This window comes from Coregonus lavaretus (assembly GCF_964263955.1).
Source record: "Coregonus lavaretus genome assembly, chromosome: 28".
Lineage (NCBI taxonomy): Eukaryota > Metazoa > Chordata > Actinopteri > Salmoniformes > Salmonidae > Coregonus > Coregonus lavaretus.
Window position 1 is genome coordinate 42,038,581 of NC_140015.1, and position 20,965 is coordinate 42,059,545.

The 20,965-nt window shown below is 46.6% G+C and overlaps 1 protein-coding gene across 1 annotated transcript in view; it reads left to right on the forward strand.

Moving 5' to 3' along the window:
* The window catches only part of LOC311103672 (calcium-regulated heat stable protein 1-like), a 33,119-nt gene extending 13,414 nt beyond the window's left edge, over nt 1-19,705 (forward strand). The window contains exons 2-4 of the mRNA XM_084145289.1: nt 7,694-7,938; nt 10,510-10,632; nt 18,870-19,705. Coding sequence (XP_084001415.1) covers nt 7,724-7,938; nt 10,510-10,632; nt 18,870-19,035 — 504 coding nt within the window. The 5' untranslated portion in view covers nt 7,694-7,723 and the 3' untranslated portion in view covers nt 19,036-19,705. The remainder of the gene's footprint in view (nt 1-7,693; nt 7,939-10,509; nt 10,633-18,869) is intronic.
* The last annotated feature ends 1,260 nt before the right edge of the window (nt 19,706-20,965 follow it).

Here is a 20,965-nt window from a genome sequence, read left to right on the forward strand (position 1 = left end):
TAAACTGTTTAGAGGGTCCTCCCCTCTCTCCTGTCTATTGTAAACTGTTTAGAGGGTCCTCTCCTCTCTCCTGTCTATTGTAAACTGTTTAGAGGGTCCTCTCCTCTCTCCTGTCTATTGTAAACTGTTTAGAGGGTCCTCTCCTCTCTCCTGTCTATTGTAAACTGTTTAGAGGGTCCTCCCCTCTCTCCTGTCTATTGTAAACTGTTTAGAGGGTCCTCTCCTCTCTCCTGTCTATTGTAAACTGTTTAGAGGGTCCTCTTCTCTCTCCTGTCTATTGTAAACTGTTTAGAGGGTCCTCTTCTCTCTCCTGTCTATTGTAAACTGTTTAGAGGGTCCTCTCCTCTCTCTCCTCTCTCCTGTCTATTGTAAACTGTTTAGAGGGTCCTCTCCTCTCTCCTGTCTATTGTAAACTGTTTAGAGGGTCCTCCCCTCTCTCCTGTCTATTGTAAACTGTTTAGAGGGTCCTCTTCTCTCTCCTGTCTATTGTAAACTGTTTAGAGGGTCCTCCCCTCTCTCCTGTCTATTGTAAACTGTTTAGAGGGTCCTCTCCTCTCTCCTGTCTATTGTAAACTGTTTAGAGGGTCCTCTCCTCTCTCCTGTCTATTGTAAACTGTTTAGAGGGTCCTCTTCTCTCTCTCCTCTCTCCTGTCTATTGTAAACTGTTTAGAGGGTCCTCTCCTCTCTCCTGTCTATTGTAAACTGTTTAGAGGGTCCTCTTCTCTCTCTCCTCTCTATTGTAAACTGTTTAGAGGGTCCTCTCCTCTCTCCTGTCTATTGTAAACTGTTTAGAGGGTCCTCTTCTCTCTCTCCTCTCTCCTGTCTATTGTAAACTGTTTAGAGGGTCCTCTCCTCTCTCCTGTCTATTGTAAACTGTTTAGAGGGTCCTCTCCTCTCTCTCCTCTCTCCTGTCTATTGTAAACTGTTTAGAGGGTCCTCTTCTCTCTCTCCTCTCTCCTGTCTATTGTAAACTGTTTAGAGGGTCCTCTCTCCTCTCTCTTCTCTCTCCTGTCTATTGTAAACTGTTTAGAGGGTCCTCTTCTCTCTCTCCTCTCTCCTGTCTATTGTAAACTGTTTAGAGGGTCCTCTCCTCTCTCCTGTCTATTGTAAACTGTTTAGAGGGTCCTCTCCCCTCTCTCCTGTCTATTGTAAACTGTTTAGAGGGTCCTCTCCTCTCTCCCCTCTCTCCTGTCTATTGTAAACTGTTTAGAGGGTCCTCTCCTCTCTCCTGTCTATTGTAAACTGTTTAGAGGGTCCTCTTCTCTCTCCTGTCTATTGTAAACTGTTTAGAGGGTCCTCTTCTCTCTCCTGTCTATTGTAAACTGTTTAGAGGGTCCTCTCCTCTCTCTCCTCTCTCCTGTCTATTGTAAACTGTTTAGAGGGTCCTCTCCTCTCTCCTGTCTATTGTAAACTGTTTAGAGGGTCCTCCCCTCTCTCCTGTCTATTGTAAACTGTTTAGAGGGTCCTCTTCTCTCTCCTGTCTATTGTAAACTGTTTAGAGGGTCCTCCCCTCTCTCCTGTCTATTGTAAACTGTTTAGAGGGTCCTCTCCTCTCTCCTGTCTATTGTAAACTGTTTAGAGGGTCCTCTCCTCTCTCCTGTCTATTGTAAACTGTTTAGAGGGTCCTCTTCTCTCTCTCCTCTCTCCTGTCTATTGTAAACTGTTTAGAGGGTCCTCTCCTCTCTCCTGTCTATTGTAAACTGTTTAGAGGGTCCTCTTCTCTCTCTCCTCTCTCCTGTCTATTGTAAACTGTTTAGAGGGTCCTCTCCTCTCTCCTGTCTATTGTAAACTGTTTAGAGGGTCCTCTCCTCTCTCTCCTCTCTCCTGTCTATTGTAAACTGTTTAGAGGGTCCTCTTCTCTCTCTCCTCTCTCCTGTCTATTGTAAACTGTTTAGAGGGTCCTCTCTCCTCTCTCTTCTCTCTCCTGTCTATTGTAAACTGTTTAGAGGGTCCTCTTCTCTCTCTCCTCTCTCCTGTCTATTGTAAACTGTTTAGAGGGTCCTCTCCTCTCTCCTGTCTATTGTAAACTGTTTAGAGGGTCCTCTCCCCTCTCTCCTGTCTATTGTAAACTGTTTAGAGGGTCCTCTCCTCTCTCCCCTCTCTCCTGTCTATTGTAAACTGTTTAGAGGGTCCTCTCCTCTCTCCTGTCTATTGTAAGCTGTTTAGAGGGTCCTCTCCTCTCTCCTGTCTATTGTAAACTGTTTAGAGGGTCCTCTCCTCTCTCCTGTCTATTGTAAACTGTTTAGAGGGTCCTCTCCTCTCTCCTGTCTATTGTAAACTGTTTAGAGGGTCCTCTCCTCTCTCCTGTCTATTGTAAGCTGTTTAGAGGGTCCTCTTCTCTCTCTCCTCTCTCCTGTCTATTGTAAACTGTTTAGAGGGTCCTCTCCTCTCTCCTGTCTATTGTAAACTGTTTAGAGGGTCCTCCTCTCTCTCCTGTCTATTGTAAACTGTTTAGAGGGTCCTCTCCTCTCTCTCCTGTCTATTGTAAACTGTTTAGAGGGTCCTCTCCTCTCTCTCCTGTCTATTGTAAACTGTTTAGAGGGTCCTCTCCTCTCTCCTGTCTATTGTAAACTGTTTAGAGGGTCCTCTTCTCTCTCTCCTCTCTCCTGTCTATTGTAAACTGTTTAGAGGGTCATCTTCTCTCTCTCCTCTCTCCTGTCTATTGTAAACTGTTTAGAGGGTCCTCTCCTCTCTCCTGTCTATTGTAAACTGTTTAGAGGGTCCTCTCCTCTCTCCTGTCTATTGTAAACTGTTTAGAGGGTCCTCTTCTCTCTCTCCTCTCTCCTGTCTATTGTAAGCTGTTTAGAGGGTCCTCTTCTCTCTCTCCTCTCTCCTGTCTATTGTAAACTGTTTAGAGGGTCCTCTCCTCTCTCCTGTCTATTGTAAACTGTTTAGAGGGTCCTCTCCTCTCTCCTGTCTATTGTAAACTGTTTAGAGGGTCCTCTCCCCTCTCTCCTGTCTATTGTAAACTGTTTAGAGGGTCCTCTCCTCTCTCCTGTCTATTGTAAACTGTTTAGAGGGTCCTCTCCTCTCTCCTGTCTATTGTAAACTGTTTAGAGGGTCCTCCCCTCTCTCCTGTCTATTGTAAACTGTTTAGAGGGTCCTCCCCTCTCTCCTGTCTATTGTAAACTGTTTAGAGGGTCCTCTCCTCTCTCTCCTCTCTCCTGTCTATTGTAAACTGTTTAGAGGGTCCTCTCCTCTCTCCTGTCTATTGTAAGCTGTTTAGAGGGTCCTCTTCTCTCTCTCCTCTCTCCTGTCTATTGTAAACTGTTTAGAGGGTCCTCTCCTCTCTCTCCTCTCTCCTGTCTATTGTAAACTGTTTAGAGGGTCCTCTCCCCTCTCTCCTGTCTATTGTAAACTGTTTAGAGGGTCCTCTCCTCTCTCCTGTCTATTGTAAACTGTTTAGAGGGTCCTCTCCCCTCTCTCCTGTCTATTGTAAACTGTTTAGAGGGTCCTCTCCTCTCTCCTGTCTATTGTAAGCTGTTTAGAGGGTCCTCTCCTCTCTCCTGTCTATTGTAAACTGTTTAGAGGGTCCTCTCCTCTCTCCTGTCTATTGTAAACTGTTTAGAGGGTCCTCTCCCCTCTCTCCTGTCTATTGTAAACTGTTTAGAGGGTCCTCTCCTCTCTCCTGTCTATTGTAAGCTGTTTAGAGGGTCCTCTCCTCTCTCCCCTCTCTCCTGTCTATTGTAAGCTGTTTAGAGGGTCCTCTCCTCTCTCCTGTCTATTGTAAACTGTTTAGAGGGTCCTCTCCTCTCTCTCCTCTCTCCTGTCTATTGTAAACTGTTTAGAGGGTCCTCTCCTCTCTCCTGTCTATTGTAAACTGTTTAGAGGGTCCTCTCTCCTCTCTCCTGTCTATTGTAAACTGTTTAGAGGGTCCTCTCCTCTCTCCTGTCTATTGTAAACTGTTTAGAGGGTCCTCTCCTCTCTCCTGTCTATTGTAAACTGTTTAGAGGGTCCTCTTCTCTCTCTCCTCTCTCCTGTCTATTGTAAACTGTTTAGAGGGTCCTCTCCTCTCTCCTGTCTATTGTAAACTGTTTAGAGGGTCCTCTTCTCTCTCTCCTCTCTCCTGTCTATTGTAAACTGTTTAGAGGGTCCTCTCCTCTCTCCTGTCTATTGTAAACTGTTTAGAGGGTCCTCTCCTCTCTCCTGTCTATTGTAAACTGTTTAGAGGGTCCTCTCCTCTCTCCTGTCTATTGTAAACTGTTTAGAGGGTCCTCTCCTCTCTCCTGTCTATTGTAAACTGTTTAGAGGGTCCTCTCCTCTCTCCTGTCTATTGTAAACTGTTTAGAGGGTCCTCTCCTCTCTCTCCTCTCTCCTGTCTATTGTAAACTGTTTAGAGGGTCCTCTCCTCTCTCCTGTCTATTGTAAACTGTTTAGAGGGTCCTCTCCTCTCTCCTGTCTATTGTAAACTGTTTAGAGGGTCCTCTTCTCTCTCTCCTCTCTCCTGTCTATTGTAAGCTGTTTAGAGGGTCCTCTCCTCTCTCCCCTCTCTCCTGTCTATTGTAAGCTGTTTAGAGGGTCCTCTTCTCTCTCTCCTCTCTCCTGTCTATTGTAAACTGTTTAGAGGGTCCTCTCCTCTCTCCTGTCTATTGTAAACTGTTTAGAGGGTCCTCTCCTCTCTCCTGTCTATTGTAAACAGTTTAGAGGGTCCTCTTCTCTCTCTCCTCTCTCCTGTCTATTGTAAACTGTTTAGAGGGTCCTCTCCTCTCTCTCCTGTCTATTGTAAACTGTTTAGAGGGTCCTCTCCCCTCTCTCCTGTCTATTGTAAACTGTTTAGAGGGTCCTTTCCTCTCTCCTGTCTATTGTAAACTGTTTAGAGGGTCATCTTCTCTCTCTCCTCTCTCCTGTCTATTGTAAACTGTTTAGAGGGTCCTCTCCTCTCTCCTGTCTATTGTAAACTGTTTAGAGGGTCCTCTCCTCTCTCCTGTCTATTGTAAACTGTTTAGAGGGTCCTCTCCTCTCTCCTCTCTCCTGTCTATTGTAAACTGTTTAGAGGGTCCTCTTCTCTCTCTCCTCTCTCCTGTCTATTGTAAACTGTTTAGAGGGTCCTCTCCTCTCTCCTCTCTCCTGTCTATTGAAACTGTTTAGAGGGTCCTCTCCTCTCTCCTGTCTATTGTAAACTGTTGAGGGTCCTCTCCTCTCTCCTGTCTATTGTAAACTGTTGAGGGTCCTCTCCTCTCTCCTGTCTATTGTAAACTGTTTAGAGGGTCCTCTCCTCTCTCTCCTCTCTCCTGTCTATTGTAAACTGTTTAGAGGGTCCTCTCCTCTCTCCTGTCTATTGTAAACTGTTTAGAGGGTCCTCTTCTCTCTCTCCTCTCTCCTGTCTATTGTAAACTGTTTAGAGGGCCCTCTCCTCTCTCCTGTCTATTGTAAACTGTTTAGAGGGTCCTCTTCTCTCTCCCCTCTCTCCTGTCTATTGTAAACTGTTTAGAGGGTCCTCTCCTCTCTCTCCTGTCTATTGTAAACTGTTTAGAGGGTCCTCTCCTCTCTCCTGTCTATTGTAAACTGTTTAGAGGGTCCTCTTCTCTCTCCCCTCTCTCCTGTCTATTGTAAACTGTTTAGAGGGTCCTCTCCTCTCTCTCCTGTCTATTGTAAACTGTTTAGAGGGTCCTCTCCTCTCTCCCCTCTCTCCTGTCTATTGTAAACTGTTTAGAGGGTCCTCTCCTCTCTCCTGTCTATTGTAAACTGTTTAGAGGGTCCTCTCCTCTCTCTCCTCTCTCCTGTCTATTGTAAACTGTTTAGAGGGTCCCCTCCTCTCTCCTGTCTATTGTAAACTGTTTAGAGGGTCCTCTTCTCTCTCCCCTCTCTCCTGTCTATTGTAAACTGTTTAGAGGGTCCTCTCCTCTCTCCTGTCTATTGTAAACTGTTTAGAGGGTCCTCTTCTCTCTCTCCTGTCTATTGTAAACTGTTTAGAGGGTCCTCTTCTCTCTCTCCTCTCTCCTGTCTATTGTAAACTGTTTAGAGGGTCCTCTCCTCTCTCCTGTCTATTGTAAGCTGTTTAGAGGGTCCTCTCCTCTCTCCTGTCTATTGTAAACTGTTTAGAGGGTCCTCTCCTCTCTCCTGTCTATTGTAAACTGTTTAGAGGGTCCTCTCCTCTCTCCTGTCTATTGTAAACTGTTTAGAGGGTCCTCTCCTCTCTCTCCTCTCTCCTGTCTATTGTAAACTGTTTAGAGGGTCCTCTCCTCTCTCCTGTCTATTGTAAACTGTTTAGAGGGTCCTCTCCTCTCTCCTGTCTATTGTAAACTGTTTAGAGGGTCCTCTTCTCTCTCTCCTCTCTCCTGTCTATTGTAAACTGTTTAGAGGGTCCTCTCCTCTCTCTCCTGTCTATTGTAAACTGTTTAGAGGGTCCTCTCCTCTCTCCCCTCTCTCCTGTCTATTGTAAACTGTTTAGAGGGTCCTCTTCTCTCTCTTCTCTCTCCTGTCTATTGTAAACTGTTTAGAGGGTCCTCTCCTCTCTCTCCTCTCTCCTGTCTATTGTAAACTGTTTAGAGGGTCCTCTCCTCTCTCTCCTGTCTATTGTAAACTGTTTAGAGGGTCCTCTCCTCTCTCCCCTCTCTCCTGTCTATTGTAAACTGTTTAGAGGGTCCTCTTCTCTCTCCTATCTCCTGTCTATTGTAAACTGTTGAGGGTCCTCTTCTCTCTCTCCTCTCTCCTGTCTATTGTAAACTGTTTAGAGGGTCCTCTTCTCTCTCTCCTCTCTCCTGTCTATTGTAAACTGTTTAGAGGGTCCTCTCCTCTCTCTCCTCTCTCCTGTCTATTGTAAACTGTTTAGAGGGTCCTCTTCTCTCTCCCCTCTCCTGTCTATTGTAAACTGTTGAGGGTCCTCTCCTCTCTCCTGTCTATTGTAAACTGTTTAGAGGGTCCTCTCCTCTCTCTCCTCTCTCCTGTCTATTGTAAACTGTTTAGAGGGTCCTCTCCTCTCTCCTGTCTATTGTAAACTGTTTAGAGGGTCCTCTTCTCTCTCTCCTCTCTCCTGTCTATTGTAAACTGTTTAGAGGGTCCTCTCTCCTCTCTCCTGTCTATTGTAAACTGTTTAGAGGGTCCTCTCCTCTCTCCTGTCTATTGTAAGCTGTTTAGAGGGTCCTCTTCTCTCTCTCCTCTCTCCTGTCTATTGTAAGCTGTTTAGAGGGTCCTCTCCTCTCTCCTGTCTATTGTAAACTGTTTAGAGGGTCCTCTCCTCTCTCCTGTCTATTGTAAACTGTTTAGAGGGTCCTCTCCTCTCTCTCCTCTCTCCTGTCTATTGTAAACTGTTTAGAGGGTCATCTTCTCTCTCTCCTCTCTCCTGTCTATTGTAAACTGTTTAGAGGGTCCTCTCCTCTCTCCTGTCTATTGTAAACTGTTTAGAGGGTCCTCTCCTCTCTCTCCTCTCTCCTGTCTATTGTAAACTGTTTAGAGGGTCCTCTCCTCTCTCCTGTCTATTGTAAACTGTTTAGAGGGTCCTCTCCTCTCTCTCCTCTCTCCTGTCTATTGTAAACTGTTTAGAGGGTCCTCTCCTCTCTCCTGTCTATTGTAAACTGTTTAGAGGGTCCTCTTCTCTCTCTCCTCTCTCCTGTCTATTGTAAACTGTTTAGAGGGTCATTTGGAGCTGTGATGCTGATGCCATTATCAGGTGTATTAGTTTAACGACTAAACTGGGTTTCTCCTCTTCTCTTCTGTCTGTCTCTCTTTCTATCCGTCCGTCTGTCTACTCTAGGTGTTTGTCACGACTACCCTTCCTCCCCCAATGTCTTCCGAAGCCACGCCCATCCAGGGGTCAGTATCCCCATGCTCTACGACCCCTCCCCTGACCTCTAGGTCCCCTGGCTCCCCGGTCTCTCCGGTGTCCCCTGGGTCCCTGCGCCCGCCAGGCTCCCAGCACCCAGACCGCCCCCCCTCCCCCATGAGAGGTTACCTCATACCCAGCCCCCTGCCCACCAGACGTACTAGGACCTGCTCAGCGTGAGTACTGCACACACACACACACGTAAATACATTCAGCCTGTACACACAGATGTTCATACACACACGCATAGGCTGTACACACACACACACACACACACACACACACACCTAGTTAAACTTGTTTTAATGCAACAGTTATGAAACCGCTTAACTAGCCTGCTGATATTGTTGCACGCGTTATGTCTAGGGGGTCTTAGTCCTGGTTACATGGTCTGTAACCTGACTCATTATGTCTAGGGGGTCTTAGTCCTGGTTACATGGTCTGTAACCTGACTCATTATGTCTAGGGGGTCTTAGTCCTGGTTACATGGTCTGTAACCTGACTCATTATGTCTAGGGGTCTTAGTCCTGGTTACATGGTCTGTAACCTGACTCATTATGACTAGGGGTCTTAGTCCTGGTTACATGGTCTGTAACCTGACTCATTATGTATAGGGGTCTTAGTCCTGGTTACCTGGTCTGTAACCTGACTCATTACGTCTAGGGGTCTTAGTCCTGGTTACATGGTCTGTAACCTGACTCATTATGTCTAGGGGTCTTAGTCCTGGTTACATGGTCTGTAACCTGACTCATTATGTCTAGGGGTCTTAGTCCTGGTTACCTGGTCTGTAACCTGACTCATTATGTCTAGGGGTCTTAGGCCTAGCTATGCCGTGACCGTTTGTGGTAGATGGTGGCAGATTGTGGTAAATTGCGTCATTCTGTCATTGCACCACACTATCACAAGGGGGAGTTAGAACTCTGATCTATCGGTAGTCTAAACTGTGGCACAAATTGGGGGATTTTCACACCTAGCCGAGCTATTAGACCAGGGTTCCCCAACTGGCGGCCCGCGGGCAGAATTTGGCCCACGGGTGGTTTTATTTGCACCACCCCCTGCAAGTACTAAGCAAAAAAAAAAAAAAAATAAAAAAAAAAAAAAAAGTGTTGTTGAATTTTCATTGTTGGACATAAAAGACTATAAAAGAACACCAGGAAATCAGCTCCAAATGATTTGAATTTAAGATACCATATTTCGGCTTCTTGCGGTCAATTTGCAGTCTACAAATTATATGTAATTATGTTCCGGCCCCGCTGACCATCCACTCAAGAAATAATCGGCCCGCGGCTGAATCTATTTGATGATCCTCGTATTAGACTATCCTTGTGTAAGTTAATGGAAGTGTGAATGTTTCAGTCCGAGTCTCTCTTCAATGGCACTAGAGTCCTGCATCAGGCAACAACAACAAAATACCTGGCGGGTGGTCCCGGAGTTGAGAGAGAACTTGGGTAAATACAATGGCGCAATTACACTTGTCATGTGGACCGACGAATTTGGAAAAATAAGCACAGAGGGCTTTTGGTTCCTCTCCCTCTAAAAACAGAAATAAATCATTCTAAATAACAAACTGGCTTTATTTACCACAGTGTGAAAGAGTGATAAGCCCCTCTATATAAAGTGAGTTTGTGAAACACGGAGTCCTTCTTTGCTGATGTGAAGAAGAAACTGAATGAAAGAGTCCAGCGAGGAGAGGGAAGGGTGAAAGGTTGCCCATATTTTCAAGACCTGAGCTACTTCCTGTATTTATGAAATGTACTAGTTTATTTAGGCATTTTAATATATTCCTTTAGGCTTGGCCTATTTAATAGGCTATTTAATATATTCCTTTAGGCTTGGCCTATTTAATAGGCTATTTAATATATTCCTTTAGGCTTGGCCTATTTAATAGGCTATTTAATATATTCCTTTAGGCTTGGCCTATTTAATAGGCTATTTAATATATTCCTTTAGGCTTGGCCTATTTAATAGGCTATTTAATATATTCCTTTAGGCTTGGCCTATTTAATAGGCTATTTAATATATTCCTTTAGGCTTGGCCTATTTAATAGGCTATTTAATATATTCCTTTAGGCTTGGCCTATTTAATAGGCTATTTAATATATTCCTTTAGGCTTGGCCTATTTAATAGGCTATTTAATATATTCCTTTAGGCTTGGCCTATTTAATAGGCTATTTAATATATTCCTTTAGGCTTGGCCTATTTAATAGGCTATTTAATATATTCCTTTAGGCTTGGCCTATTTAATAGGCTATTTAATATATTCCTTTAGGCTTGGCCTATTTAATAGGCTATTTAATATATTCCTTTAGGCTTGGCCTATTTAATAGGCTATTTAATATATTCCTTTAGGCTTGGCCTATTTAATAGGCTATTTAATATATTAGCATAAAGCTGAGTGACTCACTCATTCCTGGCTTTGGATCAAAATAAATAAGTACCAACATTCTTTCTGATCGTCTTTAATAAATAAATGTTTTGACCAAGTTAATCTGCTCATGTTGTGTGTGTTCAATTATTTGTGATGTGGTTACAATGGAGAATGGAAAAAACGAAATAAATCAAATAAATCCTGTTTATAATGAATAATCTGATGCGTGTTGCAGTCATCTTTCCTTTTTAACATGTTGCCTGCCTTTATTGTGTGTGTGCCTGTTTTATGTGTGTGTGTGCCTGTTTTATGTGTGTGTGTGCCTGTTTTGTGTGTGTGTGTGTGTGTGTGTGTGTGTGTGTGTGTGTGTGTGTTTAGGGCGGCACGTGCAGCGGAGGGTCCATCGTTCAGCGGCGTATGTAAGTGTTTCTCTCGCACTAAAGGACACGGCTTCATCACACCAGCCGACGGAGGCAGCGACATCTTTGTCCACATCTCAGAGTAAGTGTGTGTGTGTCACAGCCTCAACACACATTAAAATAATGCCAGTCACCCAGTCGCACAAGCCAAGTTTCACTATGGGTGATGAGGGCGGTGACGAGGGGGTACGGTCTGCAGTTCGCTGTGCGTCCTCCTCCTTTTCGTGGCGTCATTAGTCCCTGAGGTCCTAGTGCCTGTCTTTAGAGAGGAGATTTCCTCTCTCCTTCAAAAGCAGGCTATTCAAGTGGTCCCCGTATCAGAAGTACAGAGAGTATTGTCCTATCGGGATGATTGGCAGGTTGTTAGTGGAGTTGAGGGAACAGGTGGCGCTCTACCCTGCCACGCTGGTTTCCCATATTCAGTCTCTGGGGTTCATAGTGAATCACAAGAAAAGTTGTTTGACTCTGGCTCAGTGCGTTCAGTTTCTGGGTCTCGTTTTGGACTCGGTTCTGAATCATGCGTTTTTGTCCCAACAGAGCATTGCAGCTCTCTCTGGCACGGGTTCAGCTGGGGCACTCGGTGCCTTTTTTCACGTGTGCCTGCTGTTATTGTGTCTGACGGTCTCTATGATAGCTGTGGTGCCTCTGGGACTTCTGTTAATGCATCTGTTTCAGCTCTGGGTGATTGCTACGCGTCTTGACGCATCTCGCAACTGCCATCGGTTGCTCACGGTATCCCCGTTGTGCCCGAGGGCGTTGACTCCTTGAAGAGACCTGCTGTTGCAGGAGGTTGTCATGGGCCGGGTAGTGTCCTGCAGGGTGGTCACGACAGACTCATCCTTACTGGGATGGGAGTGCTGTGTGTGGGCTACTCGGAAAGAGGGATTTGGTCAACAGCGCAACGGGTGCTGCATGTCAATTACCTAGAGCTACAGACTGTTTTGCTGAGGCGTTTCCTTCCGATGCTGGAGGGCCAGCATGTGTTGGTAAGGTCCGACAACAGGACAGTGTTGGCTACTTCAACAGGCAAGGAGGTACTCGGTCTCTCTCTCTCCTAAACCTGTTCCGTTTATATGCTCGTATGGAGCAGTGCACATTTCTTGTCGCTCAGGGCGACGTATCTTCCCAGATGTCTCAAAGTGGGTTCTGATCTACTTTCCAGGTGGGTTTCTATCTCTATGGAGTGGAGACTGACTGCACCCCTCGGTGGTGGCCCAGATATGGGACCGGTTCGGCAGGGCAGGCGTAGATCTTACGCATCGCAAGAAAACGCGCATTGTCATCAATTCTTCTCAATGAGGGATCTGTGCGCTCCGTTGGGAACGGATGCTTTGGCGTATCAGTGGCCACGGACCCTGCTTTATGCATTTCCTCCGGTGGACATGATTTAGGCCACCATGGAGATGGTCCGTCAGGAGGTTACGTACTAATGCAGTTGCTCCCAAGGTTATGCCTATGTCTTACATGGTTAGGGTTAGGTTATGTCTGTCTTACAGGTCTCTGGCTTTCAAGCTTTCCCTTTCTCACCTCCTCCGTTTGCTTCCAGTGAACACGGAGGTTGAATGGCCTGTGTTACGCACGTATATGGACAGGAACAAGGATGTCCACGTTGTGACCGTTTTTTTGTCTGTTTCGCTAATCCAGCTCGGGGTTTCTAAGCAGAGTCTTTCCCATTGGATTGTGGAGGCCATCTCCCAGGCATATGACAGCAGAGGACAAGGGTAGCCTAGCGGTGGGTTTAGATTAAACTGAGGACATCCCTCTTTCTCTGTCTGCTGGGTTCTATAAGAAAATAAAGGGAAGCCTGGTGGTTGAGGTCAGAAGACTGGTAAAAGGTGGGATGGATGTTGAGGTCAGAAGACTGGTAAAAGGTGGGATGGATGTTGAGGTCAGAAGACTGGTAAAAGGTGGGATGGATGTTGAGGTCAGAAGACTGGTAAAAGGTGGGATGGATGTTGAGGTCAGAAGACTGGTAAAAGGTGGGATGGATGTTGAGGTCAGAAGACTGGTAAAAGGTGGGATGGATGTTGAGGTCAGAAGACTGGTAAAAGGTGGGATGGATGTTGAGGTCAGAAGACTGGTAAAAGGTGGGATGGATGTTGAGGTCAGAAGACTGGTAAAAGGTGGGATGGATGTTGAGGTCAGAAGACTGGTAAAAGGTGGGATGGATGTTGAGGTCAGAACTCTGGTAAAAGGTGGGATGGATGTTGAGGTCAGAAGACTGGTAAAAGGTGGGATGGATGTTGAGGTCAGAAGACTGGTAAAAGGTGGGATGGATGTTGAGGTCAGAAGACTGGTAAAAGGTGGGATGGATGTTGAGGTCAGAAGACTGGTAAAAGGTGGGATGGATGTTGAGGTCACGGTACTGTAGATGGAGAACACTCATGTTTCAAGTTGTAGTAGTCGTATGTACAGGAGTCACATGGTATACACCGTCCAACTAAATTCTTACTTGCAGGTTCCCTCTTGATAATGCAACAACAATAAGAAATAACACAACATTAGAATTAAAAATGTAAATGTCTCCGTATAATAGAATAAAACATTTAGCATCAGTATAAATACAGGAGACGCAGCAATTTATATTCCAATATTGACACGTGTCGGGCTGGACACGAGAGCAAGTGTTTAAATTGTGTAGTATTTAGTAGTGATGACGGGAAAAATCGATACAGTTTCAAATCGCAATATTATTTTGGATGATATTATGTTGATACTTTCACTCCAAGTATCGATTAAAAAAATCGCTAGGTATCGTTCATTAGCGCTAATCGTCTTTACCTGCGCCAACACGCCAGTATTTTTTATCCTATAGCTTGTTTTCCATTTCTTTTTAAATAGTGAGCCAACATGTTTTCAACACTTATGTCCATGACTAATTTTCTAAAGCTCTCTCTTGTCTCTCTGCAGCAGACATAGTGAGCAATATGTTTGGATCATCGAATGGTAAAACAATCACAGTATTGAATCGCAATAAATATAAACTCAGCAAAAAAAGAAATGTCCTCTCACTGTCAACTGCGTTTATTTTCAGCAAACTTAACATGTGTACATATTTGTATGAACATAACAAGATTCAACAACTGAGACATAAACTGAACAAGTTCCACAGACATGTGACTAACAGAAATTGAATAATGTGTCCCTGAACAAAGGGGGGGGGGGGGGTCAAAATCAAAAGTAACAGTCAGTATCTGGTGTGGCCACCAGCTGCGTTAAGTACTGCAGTGCATCTCCTCCTCATGGACTGCACCAGATTTGCCAGTTCTTGCTGTGAGATGTTACCCCACTCTTCCACCAAGGCACCTGCAAGTTCCCGGACATTTCTGGGGGGAATGGCCCTAGCCCTCACCCTCCGATCCAACAGGTCCCAGACGTGCTCAATGGATTGAGATCCGGGCTCTTCGCTGGCCATGGCAGAACACTGACAATCCTGTCTTGCAGGAAATCACGTACAGAACGAGCAGTATGGCTGGTGGCATTGTCATGCTGGAGGGTCATGTCAGGATGAGCCTGCAGGAAGGGTACCACATGAGGGAGGAGGATGTCTTCCCTGTAACGCACAGCGTTGAGATTGCCTGCAATGACAACAAGCTCAGTCCGATGATGCTGTGACACACCGCCCCAGACCATGACGGACACTCCACCTCCAAATCAATCACGCTCCAGAGTACAGGCCTCGGTGTAACGCTCATTCCTTTGACGATAAACGCAAATCCGGCATCATCCCTGGTGAGAGAAAACCGCGACTCGTCAGTGAAGAGCACTTTTTGCCAGTCCTGTCTGGTCCAGCGACGGTGGGTTTGTGCCCATAGGCGACGTTGTTGTCGGTGATGTCTGGTGAGGATCTGCCTTACAACAGGCCTACAAGACCTCAGTCCAGCCTCTCTCAGCCTATTGCGGACAGTCTGAGCACTGATGGAGGGATTGTGCGTTCCTGGTGTAACTCGGGCAGTTGTTGTTGCCATCCTGTACCTGTCCTGTAGGTGTGATGTTCGGATGTACCGATCCTGTGCAGGTGTTGTTACACGTGGTCTGCCACTGCGAGGACGATCAGCTGTCCGTCCTGTCTCCCCGTAGCGCTGTCTTAGGCGTCTCACAGTACGGACATTGCAATTTATTGCCCTGGCCACATCTGCAGTCCTCACGCCTCCTTGCAGCATGCCTAAGGCACGTTCACGCAGATGAGCAGGGAACCTGGGCATCTTTCTTTTGGTGTTTTTCAGAGTCAATAGAAAGGCCTCTTTAGTGTCCTAAGTTTTCATAACTGTGACCTTAATTGCCTACCGTCTGTAAGCTGTTAGTGTCTTAACGACCGTTCCACAGGTGAATGTTCATTAATTGTTTATGTTTAATTGAACAAGCATGGGACACAGTGTTTAAACCCTTTACAATGAAGATCTGTGAAGTTATTTGGGTTTTTACGAATTATCTTTGAAAGACAGGGTCCTGAAAAAGGGACGTTTCTTTTTTTGCTGAGTTTAGAATCATGAGAATCACAATACATAACAAATCGGCACCTAGGTATCGTGATAATATCGTATAGTGAGGTCCCTGGCAATTCCTAGCCCTAGTGTTTAGCAATTAAAAATAAAAGTCTAGTAGCAGCAGTCGTTGGGTGTGAGTGTGTGCTAAGGTACAGAGATTCAGTGCAGGTGGTGATTATTATGATTATTTATTCCAGTTGAAGTGTTCAGCAGTTTGATGGATAGAAACTGTCTCTGAGCATGTTGGTCCGAGACCCGATGCACCGATACAGTCTGCCCGACGGTAAGGGAGTGAACAATCAGTGTGTGTGGGGTCCTTGATGATGCTGCGGGACTTCATCAGGCACCGTTTCATTTCGATGTCCTTTAAGGGTGGGAGCACGGTCCCAGTGATGTCCTGGATGGGTGGGAGCACGGTCCCAGTGATGTCCTGGATGGGTGGGAGCACGGTCCCAGTGATGTCCTGGATGGGTGGGAGCACGGTCCCAGGGATGTCCTGGATGGGTGGGAGCACGGTCCCAGGGATGTCCTGGATGGGTGGGAGCACGGTCCCAGTGATGTCCTGGATGGGTGGGAGCACGGTCCCAGTGATGTCCTGGATGGGTGGGAGCACGGTCCCAGTGATGTCCTGGGCCGTCTTCACCACCCACTGGAGGGCCTTGCGGTCGTGAGCGGAGCAATTCCCTTACCAGGCCGTGATGCAGCTGGTCAGGATGCTCTCGATGGTGCAGCTTTAGCATTTGGAGAGGACCTGGAGTGGCATGTCGAATTTCTTCAGCCGCTTTAGGAAGTAGAGGCGCTGTTGCGCCCTCTTGACAAGAGTGGCACCTTGGTTTTCCTGGGCACTGGGACGATGGTGGTCTCCTTGAAACAAGTGGGGACTACAGCCTGGGACAGGTTGAAGATGTCAGAGAAGACGCCCGCCAGCTGGTCAGCGCACACTTTGAGGACGCTGCCAGGGATGACATCTGGGTCTTTCTCACGTCAGCCTCTGAGAGCGAAAACACCTGGTCGTCCTGCTCAGCGAGAGCTCTCCTGGATGGCTCAGTGTTGTTTGCCTCGACGCGAACATAGAATATGTTAAGCTCGTCTGGGAGGGAGGCTTCGGTGGGGCACCACGCAGCTGGATTTGCCTTTGTGGTCCGTGATGGCCTGTGGTCTGTGATGGCCTGTGGTCCGTGATGGCCTGTGGTCCGTGATGGCCTGTGGTCCGTGATGGCCTGTGGTCCGTGATGGCCTGTAGTCCGTGATGGCCTGTAGTCCTTGCCACATGGGTCACCAGTGATTGATTCAAGTTTGAGTCTGTATTTTATTTTTTTTCCGTAATGGATTTGCGGAGCTCATACCTGCTGGCCTTGTACAGCTCGTACCTGTTGGCCTTGTACAGCTCGTACCTGCTGGCCTTGTACAGCTCGTACCTGCTGGCCTTGTACAGCTCGTACCTGTTGGCCTTGTACAGCTCGTACCTGCTGGCCTTGTACAGCTCGTACCTGTTGGCCTTGTACAGCTCGTACCTGCTGGCCTTGTACAGCTCGTACCTGTTGGCCTTGTACAGCTCGTACCTGCTGGCCTTGTACAGCTCGTACCTGTTGGCCTTGTACAGCTCGTACCTGTTGGCCTTGTACAGCTCGTACCTGCTGGCCTTGTACAGCTCGTACCTGCTGGCCTTGTACGCGCCACATTGGGGTAGGTCATCGGCGCTCGTTCTGCTGACATTGAATGCTGCGGTACGGGCTCTCAGCATGTTACGAATTTCTCATCCAGGGTTTTTGGTTGGGGTTTGTCCGGATTGTTATTGTGGGGTACAACATCAACACATTTCCTAATGAAGCCTGTGACTGTTGATGTATATTGCTCAATGTCGATGGATGAGTCCTGGGTGGATGAGTATTTAAACATATTGCAATCAGTATTCTGAAAACAGCCCTGCAGCATTGAGTCTGCCTCCTCTGTCCAGCGCCTCACTATTCCCTGTGTTGGAGGCTCCCTCTTGAATTGCTGCTTGTAGGCGGGGAGTAGGAACAGAGAGACGTGATCTGATTGGACGAAGTGAGGGTGGGAGATGGTTATTTACTTGTTCACTCACCCCTCCTCACTCTACAGTATCTCACTCACCCCTCCTCCCTCTACAGTATCTCTCTCTCTCACTCCTCCTCCCTGTACAGTATCTCTCTCTCTCACCCCTCCTCCCTCTACAGTATCTCTCTCTCTCACTCCTCCTCCCTCTACAGTATCTCTCTCTCTCACTCCTCCTCCCTGTACAGTATCTCTCTCTCTCACCCCTCCTCCCTCTACAGTATCTCTCTCTCTCACCCCTCCTCCCTCTACAGTATCTCTCTCTCTCACTCCTCCTCCCTCTACAGTATCTCTCTCTCACTCACTCCTCCTCCCTCTACAGCATCTCTCTCACTCCTCCTCCCTCTACAGTATCACTCTCTCACTCACTCCTCCTCCCTCTACAGTATCTCTCTCTCTCACTCCTCCTCCCTGTACAGTATCTCTCTCTCTCACTCCTCCTCCCTGTACAGTATCTCTCTCTCTCACCCCTCCTCCCTCTACAGTATCTCTCTCTCTCACCCCTCCTCCCTCTACAGTATCTCTCTCTCTCACCCCTCCTCCCTCTACAGTATCTCACTCACCCCTCCTCCCTCTACAGTATCTCTCTCTCACTCACCCCTCCTCCCTCTACAGCATATCTCTCTCACTCACCCCTCCTCCCTCTACAGTATCTCACTCACCCCTCCTCCCTCTACAGCATCTCACTCACCCCTCCTCCCTCTACAGTATCTCACTCACCCCTCCTCCCTCTACAGTATCTCTCTCTCACTCACCCCTCCTCCCTCTACAGCATCTCTCTCTCACTCACCCCTCCTCCCTCTACAGCATCTCTCTCACCCCTCCTCCCTCTACAGTATCTCTCTCTCTCACCCCTCCTCCCTCTACAGTATCTCTCTCTCTCACCCCTCCTCCCTCTACAGTATCTCTCTCTCACTCACCCCTCCTCCCTCTACAGCATCTCTCTCTCACTCACCCCTCCTCCCTCTACAGCATCTCACTCACCCCTCCTCCCTCTACAGCATCTCACTCACCCCTCCTCCCTCTACAGCATCTCTCTCTCACTCACCCCTCCTCCCTCTACAGCATCTCACTCACCCCTCCTCCCTCTACAGTATCTCTCTCTCCCCTCCTCCCTCTACAGTATCTCTCTCACCCCTCCTCCCTCTACAGTATCTCTCACTCTCCCCTCCTCCCTCTACAGTATCTCACTCACCCCTCCTCCCTCTACAGTATCTCACTCACCCCTCCTCCCTCTACAGTATCTCTCTCTCACTCACCCCTCCTCCCTCTACAGTATCTCTCACTCACTCACCCCTCCTCCATCTACAGCATCTCTCACTCACTCACCCCTCCTCCCTCTACAGCATCTCTCACTCACTCACCCCTCCTCCCTCTACAGCATCTCTCACTCACTCACCCCTCCTCCCTCTACAGTATCTCTCACTCACTCACCCCTCCTCCCTCTACAGCATCTCTCACTCACTCACCCCTCCTCCCTCTACAGCATCTCACTCACCCCTCCTCCCTCTACAGCATCTCTCACTCACTCACCCCTCCTCCCTCTACAGCATCTCTCACTCACTCACCCCTCCTCCCTCTACAGCATCTCACTCACCCCTCCTCCCTCTACAGTATCTCACTCACTCACCCCTCCTCCCTCTACAGTATCTCACTCTCTCCCCTCCTCCCTCTACAGTATCAAGGGGGAATAGGTACCAATGGAAGGAGATGAGTACGGTTTATCATTCATCTCTCCCCTCCCTCCCCTCTACAGTATCGAGGGGGAATACGTGCCAATGGAAGGAGATGAGGTGAGCTATAAGGTGTGCTCCATCCCTCCCAAGTACCAGAAGATCCAGGCGGTGGATGTCACCATCACCCACCTCAACCCAGGATCGAAGCACGAGACCTGGGGTGGGGCGCTGCTCAGCTCCTCCTGAATCCTGGAGGTCACTAGAGGGGAGAAATGTCAACAGGGAGAAAAGTTGTGGTTTTTGTCCCTTTTTTTTTTTTGAAGGGACATATGGCTTCATGCTTGTTGTGGGAGGAAATGGAAAGGTTGGTATTTGAATGGGAAGACGTATTATTAGACAGGAAGGTTTATCAAATAAATCTGTATTACTGCAACAATATATGGTTCTCTAGTTTTTATTAATGGTTTGAACTAATATCACTGAGATCTGGTGTTCAATTGGATTAAATTCCATAGCGCCTGTCGACAATGTGACATTTCAAGCATCTGCAGCGTTAATGCAATCTCCGCGGACATGGTAACATTGCCTTTAAAAGCCACATCGTCGACAACGGCTGATCAGATTGAATCTCGGCCTACATGTCAGTGTGACTGTTGAGTAAAACAACGGCTGATCAGATTCATTTATTTTGCCTGGATTTTATTTCTAGATGAGCAATATAAATAAATATGTAATTCTCAACATGTTGTTGTTGTGTGTCGTCTTATCACCTGAAAGACAATCAGTAGGGGACGTTTTGGCTCCACCTGCTAACTGTTGTTAGTGGGTTTCAATTTCAAGTCTCATAGCAAAGGGTCTGAATACTTATGTAAATAAGGTATTTCAGTTTTTTATTTTTAATAAATTTGCAAACATTAAAAAAAAAAAACGTTTTTGCTTTGTCATTTTGGGTTATTGTGTGTAGATTGATGAGTAAAGCAGTAACGTAACAATGTGGAAAAAGTCAAGGGGTCTGAATACTTTCAGAATGCACTGTAGGCCTAAAGGCCGAGACAATAAGAAGACACAGTGGCAGAATAAATTCAACCACACATTTTGTTTCATCACAAAACCGGAGAGCAACCTCTATCCGGTAAAGTCCACAAAGCATATTGCATGTAACAAACAGTTACATGACCTACAGCATGGTCAAGCAAGTTAATGTTTTCAGACATGTTCAGACTACTAAACAACTATTGGGTTACTGATGGTCGCTAAGAAAACAGGAGCTGCCTCCACTATTCCAGCACCATTTCAACTTCAACATTTCAACATCATCAAATCACCTATGCTTAGTCTCATGCAGTGAAAACTAAAAGATCCTAAAAACAATTTAGTCCAATCAACGTAAGCTAAATAGGATGTGGCTGGCCATGGGTCTGATTTCTGTGTGCCTAAGTAGAAAAAACATGTTGACTCACCCTACTTGTAGATAAAGGCCAACGCCACCTCCTCTCATATATGTTGTCTAAACAGACTTTCACTCTGGCATACAGTACATACTTTTAGTTTTTGTTGTCCTAGGCTACCTGGCTAAAATGCTTGCTCCCTACTACATCTATCTACATATTGAACTTCCATCCTCTCAGGCCAGGAGCACAATGTATGAATTTATGGTGGGATCAGAATCGCAGTTATAATGATTGGCCAGTACGGAGAATTACGTAAAACAAACGTCCAAATCCCCATCTCCGTACATGGCTAGTTTAGGAAAGGGACAATTTTAGCTATCTAGCTAGCCACCGGAGGACAACAACACAATGAGATGCAACAATTCAAGTTATTCTTTCTGTCAGTGACGTTAGGCTTTTGATGCGTTGTGATTGGTGTGAAGCCAAAATCCCTTGACACTTATTTTTTTGGTGCACCAGGACCAGTCACACAGTTCAGCTTAACGCTGATTGGCTATTAAATAATGATATCATTTTTGTTTATCAAGGGAGGGCGAATGCTCGCTGACTTCCCTTGCATTCAATGCTATGGGCGGCAACAATATCATACTATTTTTGACCAGACAGCATCAGATACAGTTGGGGAAAAAAGTATTTAGTCAGCCACCAATTGTGCAAGTTCTTCCACTTAAAAAGATGAGAGAGGCCTTTGATATTTCATATAACATTTAGTAGTCATTATTTGT